Source organism: Vigna angularis, chromosome 2 (genome assembly GCF_016808095.1).
Source record: "Vigna angularis cultivar LongXiaoDou No.4 chromosome 2, ASM1680809v1, whole genome shotgun sequence".
NCBI lineage: Eukaryota > Viridiplantae > Streptophyta > Magnoliopsida > Fabales > Fabaceae > Vigna > Vigna angularis.
In genome coordinates, this window is record NC_068971.1 from 8,327,851 (window position 1) to 8,344,030 (window position 16,180).

Sequence of the window (16,180 nt, forward strand, 5' to 3'; positions counted from 1 at the left end):
TCATCCACATCAATGAAATAAATTATTGTTGTTCTTTACATCGTGACAGTATTTATTAAAGAGAAAATGAAAACGATTTTCTCGAAATATATTTTTCTTATTTGATTTTTTCTTTATTTTTAACCAAATATAAATACACTATCATTCCAATTTTTCCTTTTTGTCTTCTCTATTCAACTGAACATAAAAGTGATTTATTTGAATGTAATAATAACTAAATCACATCTTCAGAGTTAAACTTTAAAGGACGTACAAATTCAAACTCCCATCCTTTAACTCTATTAAATTGGAACTTTAAAGACAAAATGATGATGACATACATAACTAATAAATTAGAAGAAAGTTGTATTGTGAAGATCTTAATCAAGAATCTAAGACGATTTGTTGGAATGTAAACATGACATGAATGTTTTTGTGGTACAATATGCATTTACAATAAGTGGTTGTCATTGTTCTGGTCATAAAGAATGACGACAATATAGTACAACAAATACTGTAGCCACCTGCTAACCTAGCTTCACTTTGCAGACTACTAAATAGGTTCGCAAAGCTCTTTTCACCTTCAACTACTTTACTCTCTCTTTGTTTTTTACTTAATTGTATTAGAGTTACTGATCTTTGATAATTACTTATCGAACAAATATAGTAGTTGTAAGGATCACAACCCAAGGAGAGTTGCTGAATAAATTAAATTAATTTTAGTTTCTGACATTTTTCCTTTTTAGATCAAGAGGATCAATAAGAGAATCAATTTATACAATTAATCATCGTTAGTACTTTCAAAAATTTTAAAAATTACTGTTACAAAATAAGCTAATAATTATTTTAAAATATATTATTTTAAAGTATATTAATTTTCTGTTTTGTCATTATTGCTCTTTAGAACATCTTGTTGTGTTTTAGAGTTTTTTTATTTAAGTGTTTATATTTTTCTGTTAGGGATAATTAATTATCTCGGTATTCTTTTTGTACTCATCGGAATCCTATATAAGGGGTTCCAATTGTGGGCATGCGTTTTTAATATGGTACCAGAGCAGGTTCTGTACCTGTTTTGTCTCTACTTCCGCTGTACTTTCTTGATTTCTTGGTGTTAATCTTTTCTTTTAGATTTTCTTGTCATTATGGAAAATATGGATCAACTCAACAATCCTTCCAGCCCCTTTTATCTTCACTCGGGAGAAAACTCAGGCATCTCCCTTATTTCTCAGGTTCTTAATGAGTCTAATTACACTTCTTGGATCAGAAATATGAGAAGGGCTCTTCTTTCCAAAAACAAGTTGAAGTTTATAGACGGAGGATCAAGAAACCTCAAAGAGATGATCCCCTTTCTTATTCTTGGGAGAGGAGCAATATGATGATGCTATCTTGGATCATAAAAACTCTTTCATCTCAGATAACAGAAAGTGTCATATACGTTGAAGATGCTCAAGAACTATGGAAAGAATTCAGAGAAAGGTTTTCCAAGGGGGATTATTTTAAATTTTCTGACTTACTTCAAGAAATTCATTCTATTAAGCAGGGTGAAAGGAGTGTGAACCAGTATTTTATTGATCTGAAGATTTTGTGGGAGGAATTGGAATTTCTTAGACCCATCCCATGCTGTAGCTGCAAAATCCCTTGCAGCTGTGATTTGTCCAAGGTCTCACACAAATACAGGGAGATGAAACATGTTATCTGCTTCTTGAAGGGCTTAAATGAATCCTATAATATTGTAAGAACACATATATTATTAATGGAACCTCTACCTAGCATCAATCATGTGTTTTCTCTCATTATTCAGCAACAAAGACAAGAGAAACATGACTTTGGTCTCACCAATCAAAATGACGTCAAGGTTCTTGTAAGCACCAGTGAAAAACAGGGTCAATGGAGGAATAACCAGAATTGGAAGACCCATGGACGTGGATCTGCCCCTCGGAATCAAGGAAGAGGAAGAGGAAGAAATCCCAAATATGGGAAGCAATGTTCTTACTGCCACAAGATAAATCACATTGTTGATGAATGTTATTCTAAACATGGATATCCACCATGGTATAAGAAGAATGATAATAATACTCAAAATGACATGGGACAAAATGAATGGGGTTCTGCAAATGCTTGCTCTACCACCACTGTGACACAGACTGATGAACAAAACAATGTTAATTATATTCAAGGCTCTTTCACTCTTGAACAGATACAGAAAATTCTGCAGATGCTTGAAAAGGCTTACAGCTCTTCTCATGTCATCTGCCAAATGCACAAAGATACTACAAAAGACAGAAAAGGTATATTATCTTGGATTATAGACACAGGGGCCACAGATCATGTGACCCATGACAAGAATCAATTCATGACATTCAGTAAAATCAAACCTATATCTGTTAAACTACCAAATAATTCAATTGTAACAGCCCACTATGCAGGAACTGTACAATTTTCTAAAGATCTTATAATTTTTAATGTTCTATACATACTTGATTTTTCTTTTAATCTTATATCTGTCCAAAGCCTAGCTAGAGATATAAACTGCACACTAACTTTTTCCTCTAAGATGTGTCAAATCCAGGACAACTCTACATTGAGGATGATTGGATGTGTTAATGTGTATAAAGGGCTTTACTACCTGCAATCTTTCGAAAGGAATTTGTCATCTAGTTTTGTTTTTTCCTATGAACATGTAAATATAAATTTGTGGAACTGTAGGCTAGGCCATCCTGGGCACAAAACTGTTGAAAGAATATGCAAGACTTTTCCTTACCCTTTGACAGGAAACAGGTTCATCTACTCCTTCCCTATTTCATTTTTCATTCATGTTGAGATGTTAGCAAATTTGCGAGAACAAATTTTGTTTAGGTTCTTAGCCTATTTGGGAGCTTATGTTTTAATGGTGATTTGAATTTTGTTGTTATGTGTGTTGAGAAAATATTAGGATATCTAATTTGCCTTGATATTTTAATGGGATGTTTGAAAGATTGGGAAAGAAGGGCTTCATTGTTTGAAATATTCTTTTTTTATCCCGGTTATGCATTTAACCGGTATAAAAAGTAACATTTTTTTAAAATCGATATAAAAAATCATTCTTAACGGGTATAAAAAGCCTTTTATGGATTAATAGAAGTTGATATATACCTAACTTTACATTATTAAAAATTTAAAATTTACGAAAACAACTTTTTTTTTAGTATTAACTACATATTAATATTAGTTATTTTATAAATATTAACATAAACACTTTGCGATCACATTTTTTAAATATTTATATTATAAATATAATAAAGTAATAAGTTAATATATAAGAAAAAAATAATGAAAATAATAAGAAACACTTAAATATTAATCGGTACAAATTATAAATATAATATAAAAAAATAAAAATAAAAATTGTGACAATCTTATAAAAATATTTTAAAATAGCGGTTGCTTTTTGAAAAATCAATTAATAATTATATCTTTTAAAAAATTAATTAATAATTGAAAAAAGTAAAAATAAAATTATGTACCCCGAAAATATAGATTTTCTTTATACATAGGTGTAAATATTTCAAAATAACATGTATCTTTAAAAAATTAGTTAATAATTATATTATAAAGGACAAAATAAAAATAAAAATTTTGTTCAAAAAAAGTTATGTTTTTATATATAAGTATATATAATTGACCATTATTAAACACGAAATATGCATTCAATTACCATAATTGCTAATAAATTTAAAATGATTAACATGATTAGACATTTTTTTCTACCATTATTATTTTTTATTATATTGAAAATAAAATATTTCAACAATTATTATACTAAATTTATTAATTTTTAAATAAATTAGCAGAAGAAATTATTTTTTAATTAAAAGAAGACATTAAATGAAATGGACCTATGACAAGAAAAATTATCAATAAGCATTGCCAAAAGGGAGAACGAAGCAAAAGTTTATAGAGTCGCGTGGCATGACACAAAGATCAAACCAAGAGATAGGGACAACTATATGAAAAAGCTAAGAACTTTCTTATGTGTGGAATAACAATTTCTTGTGAAAGCGTTTCTATCATAAAGATTCTAAAATTACCATGCTAGTTCATCAAAGCAGATCAGTTTAAATATTTAACTTTATAATAATAAAAATAAATTGGTTTCACTCTATTATTTTAAAAAAAACATATTTGGTTTTACATATAAAACCATAATTTCATTTGAATTAAAATTGTTTGAAATAACTTTCAGTTTTTAAATATAAAACATGAATCTAACAATTTTAAGGCTACGCTAAACAGACATTTGTTTTGGAAATGTTGTTTTTGAGGAATATTTTATCTGCTTGAATTATTAAAGTGCAGCTATAACCATATCATGATTTCTTAGACCAGTACATGTAGGCATATTCATCAGACAAACTACCACTTTGAGAAAGTCAATCAGATTTTTCCTTTGGTTTATCCTTGATTTTACTTTAATTATAGTTCTAATAATTTGTAGCTATATTGTGTAGTTCTGTTGCCATTGCATTTTCAAGATTGAGTGAATATTTAATCACTAGTAGTACTGAATTTCCTTTGTTCAGTTATTATTATTATTATTATTAGAGTCAACCAAGTACTCATACTTGTAGAGACCTTTTCCTCTTTATTATGCTACTCATTTCAATTCCCACCTTTTGTCTATCTTCGACATTTTCCCCTATTTATAATGGATGAATAATAAAAAATATTTTTTTATTTTTTTAAATAAAAGGATATATTTGGATTAACCTAATTGCTTTAAATTTTTTTTTACGGGTGTTGCTTCCTCCACCACCTCCAAGTACTTCTGCACCTCTCTACTATTTTCTTTTATTCCAAAAATACTCTACACCTCCCCAGTATTTTATTTTATTTCAAAAATACCCTACACCTCCCCACTATCCTCAACAATCTTTCTCTTTCTCTCTCTGCATTAATGGAGCATTATCTTTCTTTTCCTCTCTACATTAATGGAGCATTCATATGACTTAAATTTAAACTTGTGATATATTGGAAACTTCAATATTAATGCTTCTACCACTTCCATTTTATAAACTTAAAGGTTAGATGCAAATACAAAATAATAAACATAATAATATTAATAGTAAATAATATATTATTATTATTATATACTAACTTTATAATGACGAAAGATCAAAATTGTAACATCCTAAATTCTCACATTAATGTAACAACCCAACTTTTTACATTAATGTAACATCCCAAATTTTCACACTTGATAATTAACATTACATTTACGGTAACATTCCGTAATCTCACCCTTTAAAATTTCCTAGTTACTATAAGTCTATACATGTAAAAAGATTCTAATTATAGTTCTTCTACTCCTCCCTTTCCTTGGCACTATGTGAGGCGACATTCCTTCATCTGCTCCCGTATAACGAATTATACGATCATCGCACATACCCAAACACAAAACACAAACAAGTAGGGTGAGCTAACATGCAACAAATCATTTATAAGACATGCATAATTACTTCGATACAAACATCATATAATAATTATGTCAGACACCCTCATACCATCGTACCACAATTCCTATTGAACACTCGTCCCACAATACCCAATAAACACCAAAATATCCAATAAACACCAAAATACCCAATGGACACTCATTCCATAATACCCAATAAACACTCATTGAACACTCGTCCCACAATACCCAATAAACACCAAAATACCCAATAAACACCAAAATACCCAATAAACACCAAAATACCCAATAGACACTCATTCCATAATACCCAATAAACACTCATTGAACACTCGTCCCACAATACCCAATAAACACCAAAATACCCAATAAACACCACTATACCCAATAGACACTCATTCCACAATACCCAATAGGCACTTATCCCAACGATATGTTGATGAGCGATACAACGGAAGGTTTTTCACTTGTGATGTCATTCTTAGTCCCCTCACTATGTCCAAAACCGGCACATAGACCAGGACATTCTGCCCTCCATACCATTCATAATGTTAGTCCCCTCACTATGTCCTAAACCGGCACATAGACCAGGACATTCTGCCGTCCATACCATTCACAAGGTTAGTCCCCTCACTATGTCCTAAACCGGCACATAGACCAGGACCTCCTGCCCCTCTCACCACATAATTCATCATTCTCTACTTGAGACTGATTGATTATTAGAGTATCAGGATAACCTCCAACTTCATGACCCTCAACATCAACATATACGCACATACCATGTCATTACAGAATCTCTCCACGAAACTCATACAATGCTCACATTCCTTAACTCATATTATACCATTACGAAATCTACCCATAATCCTCATACACATACCATGACATTACAGAATCTCTCCGCGAGACTCATACCATACTCACATTCCTCGACTCATATTATACCCTTACGACATTTCCCCATAATACTCATACATGTTCAGATGCATAAATTCAAATCAAATAAACTTCAATCATTTCAGAAATCATACAAACTGAATATATTCCAACAAGATATATTACATGATAATTTAACAGTACATAATCTGTACACAAGATTTAAGTTAAAAACTTGTCGAGGAGACTTCCAGGAAAGAGAGGTGCGTCACAATGGACAACTTAAGTACCAAGTCTTTCCTTAGCCAAAGTGTTCCTCAACTAGTTTTTAACAAATTTCTTATTAACAGATTCAAAACAACAGCATATAATATTTACACCGAATATCAATATAGATAAACATACAGTAAGCATTAACAATATTCATACATAATTTCAAGACATGAATAGTAATAAAACAGTACTAAATCATAATATAAAAGCTTAGAAAGATTAGCTCCCCTACCTCTATTCCAGATTCCTCTTGATCTGAATTTATTTCCCCGAAACCCTTCAGAACCTCTACTCTTCTTGCAACTAAAAATTTCTCCCTAGCTCTTTCTTCTCTATTTCTCAAGCTCTCACTTGATTCCTCTTTTCTTGGTGCAAAATACCCTTCCCTCCCATGGCTATTTATAGTTAAAAAAATTTACTATTCATTAATATTTTAATATTATTTATTATTTTAATATTATTTAAAAATAATATTTCAATCATTTTCTCACCAAATCTGATCCTAATTTCTACCTACTACTTTCTTCCATGCTAAGGAATCTTAATGCTGAAAATTTATTTTTACTATTTACTATTCACTTTTTACTATTTACTATTCACTTTTTACTATTCACTATTCATTTTTTACTATTCGATTTTCTTAAAAAAAAAATACTAAATAAGTTATCAAAAATTTTAACCTCTCCTTCTAAAATTACTATAATTTTATATTCAAAATATATATTTTTCTATCCATTAAAATTATTATTACTAATAAAATGCTAAAATTTACTATTATAAATATTTTTTTTTTCATGGGTCTTACAAAAATAAATACCAAATCTTTAACAAATAACTTTTCTTTTATATTTTAAGTATTTAATAATATTTTTCTATTATTTATCTAATAAATTAAATGGTTTATTCAAGTTATTTGAGTCAAACATGTCGATAAGTTAAAACATAATATAATGTTAAAAATTATAGATATTAAATGTAAAAAAAACACACACATATATAAACATTTTTCTAGAAATTTAGAACAAAATTTTACCATTTATTAAGTGATTTGAAGAAAAAAAAATATTGAACAGTGAAAATAAGATTGAATCAAGCTTATTTAAGGAAAAGTGTAAATAAAATTTTATAATATATCACAAGTTCAAATCTGAACCATGTGAATGCTCCATTAATGTGGAGAGAGAAAGAGAAAGATTATTGAATATAGTGGGGAGGTGTACAGTAATTTTGGAATAAAAAAAATAGTGGAGAGGTGTAGAGTATTTTTGAAATAAAAGAAAATAGTGAGGAGGTGCAGGAATACTTGGGAGTGGTGGAGGGAGTAACACCCTTTATATTTATATATACATATATATATATATATATATATATATATATATATATATATATATATATATATATATATATATATATATATTAAACAACGTTTGATAATGTTTGATTTGTTTTAATTCAAAACTCGAATAACTAATTTAGAATGTTGTTTAACATATAAAAAAATCAACACAGATAAATTAAGATAATTATATCTATTTAATTTTAAAGTTTAAAAGTAAAAATGTATTAATTTTTAGAATTTTAATTTTATGTTAAAGTGTTTTGTTAATTTTTAGCCCTTTTAGTTTTGAAATGAATAACTTTTACTCATTTAAATATAGGGAGACTAAAATAATTTAAATAATGGTTTGATGGTAAAATGGTGCATTTCAAAATATAGTCTTAAAATATTTTAGAGACAAAAGGAAAATATAATAACAAGTAAATAAATAAAGATGGATCCAAAGCCACTCCCAGTTAGTTTTCATGTTCTGTGAAAAAGACGTATGAATTTTGACATTGTGAATGGCATCTTCTCAAATATATGCACCCAAGTTGGTTCACTGTAGTTCCCTTCATTGATCTTAATGAGTAATTTTGATGTTTGAGTTATAGTTAAACCAAAAGTTCAATATGTTATAAAGTTGTATTGTACTTCCATTATAGAAAGAAAGAAGAAGATTGGTTTGACCTAAATATAGACATGAGGATGGGATCTTGGAGATTCAATTATGAAGAGATGGTTGGTTGGAGGGTGGGGGTGAAGGGTTGGGATGGTAGGTCAAATCAATAAACTTTGGAATTATATTATTTTGGAACATAATTTAGTAAGGAATAAGTAGAATCGAAGTCATAAGATATATGCTTATTTTAGAAAGTATTTAATTGATTTTTCTTAAAGTTTCTCACGTATGGAAATTATGTGATTATGATTTTTTTAATATATGAATGGTTATTATAAGGTTGAAGTAATTCTAATATATATTTTTCAGTCTTTAGATATTGAGGTCTATATTATTTTGATTGTAAAGTTTTGGTCTTTGGTTTTCAAATTGATGTGGTTTTGAAGAGAGGATACATGTAAAATCATTCCCGACCCTCAAGCTAGAGTTGGTGCTTTTAAGATAACAAGTACGTAATTATTTTGAAAAAATTGAAATTTTATCTTAAAATAATGATATATATATATATATTTATTTATTTGTATATATCTTTCTAATTAATAAGTTGTGTTGATTGGTCAACCATATTGATGAACATATATTTTTGGTAGATTATCTTTAGATCGTTTATTCAAATCGATTGTGTGCAAAACAAAAGGTCAAATTAATATTTAACTAATATAACTATGAATCAATAAACTAATGTTGATTAAGGTATGATGAGGTTGTGATTAAGCCAGTAAAAAGGTAAAAGTCCATAATAATTGCAATAAATAAAGGTCTAAAATATGATGTTTCACACATGCATAACACAACATGTTGTCAGAACATGCCTCTCCTTCTTTGCGAAAATCCAAACCAGGACCAGAGCAAAGGGGGAGAAGAATGGTCCTCTGCAAAGTCGAATCAGAGAAAGAGGAAGACGAAAACCTGAAAAAACCCCATATCATAAAGTCAGAAAAAACCCCAAATTAAACCTTATCTTAAATGCGAAACCCACATCATTGTGAAACCGCAAGAGAATGCAGACCCCACACCGCAAAGATGTCACCACCATGATTCCTACCGTGCCACGAGGATAGAGGTCGCGCTTATTGCAAGAACTCGCATACCCTCCCTACGAAAAATCGTAACCAGAACGAGAAAAGGGAAAGAAGAAAGGTGTCTTCCCCCCTTGCACAAGCCGAACCAAAATTAGAGAAAAGGGAAGGAGAAGACATCCTCCCTAGCCACTTGCACGAGGAAGAGTCCCTCCAAGCATGGTTTGTTTGAGAAAGGGAAGAAAAAAACCAATGGTTTTCGAGATAGACCTAATTCCTTATCATCATCCAATTTAACCATGTCTATTGTGTACCACATCAACACTCATTGACACCATTTATCTCCACTTAACAGAAATGACTTATTTGTTACACATTTTGAAACTTGAGGACCCAATTGAGATTTCAGTACAAATATAAAGATCATTCGAGAGTTTTAACCTTATTTTTATTTTTAGATTTTTTTTGTATTTTTGAATTATTTGAAGAAGGTGTCACATGACTCGAGCGAGACTGCACAAACACCAAAAGAGTGAAAGATAGAAACTATTTATTTTTATTATTTTTATTTTCTAAGATTTTTTTTGTATTTTTGAATTATTTGAAGAGTATGCGAGGGGCTAACTGGCACCAAAATTATTTCTTAATTTACATTTTTAAATATTTCTATTATTTTTTTAGAAGAAAAAAATGAATTTGAAAATGTGAGATACACAAATGTAAAAAAGTATAGTAGTATATGTAGAATGAAATAAGCATTGTAAAAAAAGTAAAAGAGAAACCCAAAACCTTAAAAAGTGAGCAAAATGTGTGGCAAAAATTGAATAAGAGGAAATATGTTTGTACATTATTGAAAAATGTGAAGAGAATGATGATAGATGAAGACCTTGCTTAAAACAATTTGTTTATGGAGATACGTGGAAGATGAACATGATGATGTTGGGATAGTGATGAAGGATGACTGATGATTAATCTTAAGTGTAAAGGAAGAAATGAGGTATGTGGTTGCATGCGTAGAGACGAGGATGTGTGTTAGAATGGAATTACGGTGTGTTAGAATGGAATTATGGTGTGTAAGAGAAGATGTATGTCTCAAAAAGATTGATGGTGTTAAAAAGAAGATATGTATTTCTGAGAATGAAGTGAACAATTTTTTATAACTAAAAAATATATGAGTATTTATAGAATGATGGTTAGAGAAAGTGGATGCAGAAAAATAATTAAAAAATGAGTAGAGAAAGTAGTTGAAAAAGTAAGTGATGTGGATGATGATGTGGAGGGTGAGGTGTGAGAAGAAAAAAAATTGGGTGATAAAGAAGTAAAAGTGTGTTAGGTTAGTTAACCCATTGGAAAGAAGGGTAAAATTCCATATACATCAATATACAAGAACCAGTCCAACAAGAAACACAAAAACCCTTTTAAACTCATACTTACAGAAGTAGCACTAGCCCAAAAAACTAGCGCTCAACGCTACAACCACTAGAATCCTGGAGCTCAGCCCCAGAATCCTGGTGCTCAGCCCTAGTGACATTGGAAAGTGGCGCTCAAGCGCCCTAATACAGGCGCTCAAGCGCCCTAATACAGGCGCTCAACGTCATATCAGAATTATAAACCCTATTTCTACGACCTTGGGCACTTCCTACACCACTTTAACTAATTCTTAGGACTCTATTGACACTAAAAACCCTCAAAAAACACCACTTTAACTCAAAATGACCACTTTAAACCAAATCAATTTCTCTAAGTTACCCAAATTCATTTCTACTCTTTCTAACACCAATTTCAATCAAGCAAAGGTATAAACAAGTAATAAATGACTCTATGACAAACCCTAAATCATTGTTTTTACCCTAGACTTGCTAATTCAAAATCTCACCCATCAAAACCTATAAAACTAGTTCTAATTCAAGCCAAATTCAATATATCAACTATTAAAGATAAATGACTCTATGACAGACCCCAAATCATCGTTTTTACCCTAGACCTTCTAATTCAAAATCTTACCCATCAAAACCTATAAAACTAGTTCTAATTCAAGCCAAATTCAACATATCAACTACTAAAGAGTCTTACATCAACTAACCTACCATTCTTAAAGTTCAAACCAGTTTTAAATCACCTAAAGATGGACCTAAAAAATATATTTTACTTCAGACTTACTTCCTTTAAACTGTCACTTATTAAAAACCTCTAAATTGAACCTAAAACTTACCAAAACCACTACATTGACCCATATCAATTTTCCTATCAAATTTTTACCAACTCAAGGTACTAACAAGTCACAATTAGCATGAAACCAAACTTGAAACATCAGATTTCCCAATCCACACCATATCTCCCAAACTTTCCTATTAAAACCCCCATTTTTAACAACAAAACCTATGTATTTGATAACTCCTCATTCCTTAAACCTTGCTACCAATTTCAAACATCAAAGCAACATTAAAACATATGATTCATGGTCACAAACACACACATTAAAATGAACTAACACTAGCATATTAATTGAAATTATACTAAATCAGTTTAACATACATACAAACACCAAACTTACACCACAAACATAATTTAAAGTCAAACATCTAGCCTCTCTTACCTTACACTGACGATACAAAGCTCTAAGAACACTCTTATTACTTCTCGCACAAGGAATTTCCAGAAACACCTACGAATCACCAAATTGAAAGCGAAAAGAGTCTTTAGGACCTCAGTTTACTAAAGAACCAAAGAAGAATCATATTTTATACATGCAAGAAAGGATTCTTAGACAGAATCATAGACCGAGAATGAACAAAAACATGGGTAGAAACTTACTTGCTCTATTCTAGAAATTGATCGGATAAAAATATAGACCTCGTTGTCATGGTCGTTCAGGTACCTCCTAACCCTCAAAGAGATGATTTAGGAGTTAGAACTCTTAGAGAGAATGTAGAAAGCTTAAGAAAAAGGTATTTAGAGAGATGATTTGTGTTTGAGATAATGAGACGCGATATAAACTCCTGTTTATATTACAAAACCTTTATTATTAAAATAAGTCGGTCTCATTAAAATAAAACGCTCATCTATTTTATATACTTAAATTTCTCTTCTTATATAAACCTTGTGTTCCATCTCAACTAGCATGTAACATACTTTGCCATAGACAAATTGAGAGAGAGAATCCCATTGGAGCCTTCATGACAATCCTATACACTTAGAAAACATCGTCAATCTTCAGTGACTAGTCCTTTCTAGACGATGCCACTATCTTCTCTAGAGAAAATAATATATGTAAGACCATCTTAGAGTTCATGCATACTTCATCAAGTACATTAATTCAAAAATATAACCATTTACATAAAATGTAACAATTACAAAATTAAAGAAAAAACTAATTACTATTTATCATAAATAAATAATAAAATATACCATAACAAAAAAAATATTAAATTGAATAAATTTATACTTATAAATATACAATATTAATAAAATACTAAATAAAAATATTTAATTATATACATGGACTGACAAACTCAAATATCTAACCCACTCCATATTTTCTTATATTGGGTCGTAGACTAACTCTTATTGCTTGTATCACATTAATATCTAAACGTTATTATTTATTTATGTAAAGAATGTGTGCTTTTTTTTTTCATTTTAATTCTTTCTCTTTACAAACATATACAAGGTAGAATCATGTCCATTTATTAGTTATTTTTTAATTTGAAAAACAAATACAATGCTTTTACATAATCCTCATTTCTATCTCAAAAAAATTGAAGTAAAAGGAATCATTCTCCATTCAATAGAGAATATTGAAGTCCAACCATAAACATAATGGCTTCACATTTATTATGCACCATTTACGGAAATCACATTTATGTGACTATTTCTCTTCTTTGACTTTTACCAAAAAGTTTCTAACTCCACCGACTAATTAAGACTTTTTCCCTGAACACTTATTTACCAGTAATTTGGTGGATATGAAAAAAATAAAATAAAAAGTTGGTGGGTGAGAGCTTCCAATAATTCTGTTTTTTGTTTTCTTTTTGTTTTTATTTTTGTTTTTTTTTTTAAATGGATCACCTCCAAGTTCCATAACATGTTTGTAACTTTCTATAAAATTATTTAAAATTTTAAATAAATAACACAAATTACTTGATAAATATATTCAATATATTAAAGTTAATTAAGAGTGCACATTATTAACTAATAAATCTTAATCGAAATCTTACAATCATTAAGGACTCCAGCATTTTACCATTCTAATTACAAAAACTCATTACTAAAATTTCACTCTCCCACAGACACTAACTAAAATTTGAAAAGTTTTTTCTTACAGAATTGATTCTATGGTGGTTGTCACATTAAGACAATGATTGCATTTTTTAGGATTTGGGTAGTAGCTAGAGAAATATAGAATTATAAAATGAAAACCTTGTCATTGCCAAGAGTGATAAAAAAAATTCTTTAAGTAGTAATAAGGACAACATTAGATTTTGCTTAGAGACAAGTTCATCCAATGCAATGTAAACACATTAAAGATGTCTTTCGAAGTTGTAAGGTTATTATATTACAAATCAATATCCCTAAAATATATTATATATCTCGCAACTGCTATGAATATGGACAATGACTTCATATACTTGCCATAGTAGTAAAAAGAAAGAAAAAGAAGTTAAGAAGTACTAATAAAGACAACTTTAGATTTTTTCGTGGATCCAATGCAATATAAAAACATTAAAGATGTCTTTGGAAGTTTGGGAAATATTATATTATATAATTGAGAATTCAAGTAATTCCATATTTGGATGAGCCAGGAATCTAGTGTGTATATGATCCACCTGGGTCAAATCAATAATTTTTTTTTATAATTATGTCTTCGCTTTATAGTGGTGATTGAGATCTTATTATTATTATTTATACTTTCATTCAACCGAACTCAGAAAAAGGGTATATACAGTGAGACCAAATTATGGTCCAATCTTATAATACACAATATCTTTTGTATAATTTTACTTTTTCAGTTCTTGAAAGATAGTATAGTCCCGTTCGAACCTAACACAAACAAATTTCAATTTCATATATTTAACGTAAATATATGTTAATATATTAATTAAAATAAATAATTTAATATCAATTTCTATTTAGTGAGTGGCTACATTTGCATTCACGTATAATACAAACTCGTCTATTTATTTAACGAAGAATTTTGTATGAAAATCTGTTCAATAGACATTGATATATAATGAAAATGATTAGTTTCTGATTCAACAAACTAAGCAAAGTTCATAATAGAAAAAAAATACTATAATAATACCACTATAATGTTTTCTGAAATAAGATCCATACAGCCTATACAAAATGTTTAAAGAAAACGCTAAATAAATTTAATTATTTTAGATAAAATTTTATGATTAAACATGAGATGAAATTATAAGACTAAATCGAGCAACAATGGTCGTAAAATACATTTTATATTGAATGAAAAGGACATATTTTATTAATTTGTAATCCAATCTTACACATATAGTGATATGAACCAACATTTTAGATTGATTACTATATAGTAGGAAATTACATATTATCTCATGGATTGTTATAAAAACTAATGTAGTATATTGCATAATTATTACTTTTCTTTACAAATCTATTTGGTAAAGACTTTTTTTTTAAAGTGATAGAAAAATGATTTATTTATTTTTTTAAGAAAAGTTGATGATGTGTATGGCCCTTAGGTGATGGAATATGGAGAGAGTTTGTGTGATGGAGGAAGGGTTTTGGGAGAGGTGGGTGAAGAGTTATGGTTCTTTTTGAGAGATATTTTAGGGTGCATGGGCCATTGCCATAATATGAAAAGAAAAGAGAGAGAGAACACAAAGTCAGCCATGTTCCTTCCTTCTGCTTGTGGACCAAACCCGTTTTCAGTCAGCTCACACCTTTCTCTGTCACTCTCTGTCCCTCAACTCTCACGCGCTCTAACCCTTGCCTATATAATTATCATTTTTTATTCAATTTTAATTCATAATCAAAATATATTTCAAACACTGCATTATATTACTCTTTCTATTTATACACAAATATATTTACAATTATTTTTTCTGTTATCATCAGGGTGGTTGACCGGATTATTTACGTATTACTGAATTCTAAATAATCAAGTCTACTTATAATGAAGATACGTAGAAGTAATTATGAATTGATTAATCTTTATATAATTATGACATATATATATATAATAGTATATATTTTGTGAATATTATCTTCCAATAATTAATATATGGTATAAGAACTCGAATTCACCCCATGCATCTCTTTCGTTAGTAATGATGAAGAAAAAAATAGTAGTAGGTGGAGAAAATTTGATTATATTATTAATGGTAAACTATTTTTAGAGTTTTATGATGAATTTAAAAAATAAAAGAAAAACTTAAAACTGAATTGATATGAGTGTTCAATAATGTAGAGAGAGAAAGAATATAGATTCTGGAAAGTTTGATAGATATTTTCCATGATATTGAGGCGAAGGCACTAGGCAACACCCAGGATCTCAGTGGGAGTGATGCAGCAGATCATATAAGCTGGGCGCGTGAATAGAG

At 29.4% G+C, this 16,180-nt stretch overlaps 1 protein-coding gene across 1 annotated transcript; it reads left to right on the forward strand.

Annotated features, from left to right (window-relative positions):
* Positions 1-1,022: 1,022 nt before the first annotated feature.
* On the forward strand, positions 1,023-2,715 carry LOC108321157 (uncharacterized). Its single transcript, XM_017552823.1, has 3 exons — positions 1,023-1,037; positions 1,244-2,410; positions 2,686-2,715. Exons 1-3 carry the CDS (start codon positions 1,023-1,025, stop codon positions 2,713-2,715), a joined length of 1,212 nt encoding a protein of 403 aa, XP_017408312.1.
* Positions 2,716-16,180: the final 13,465 nt, after the last annotated feature.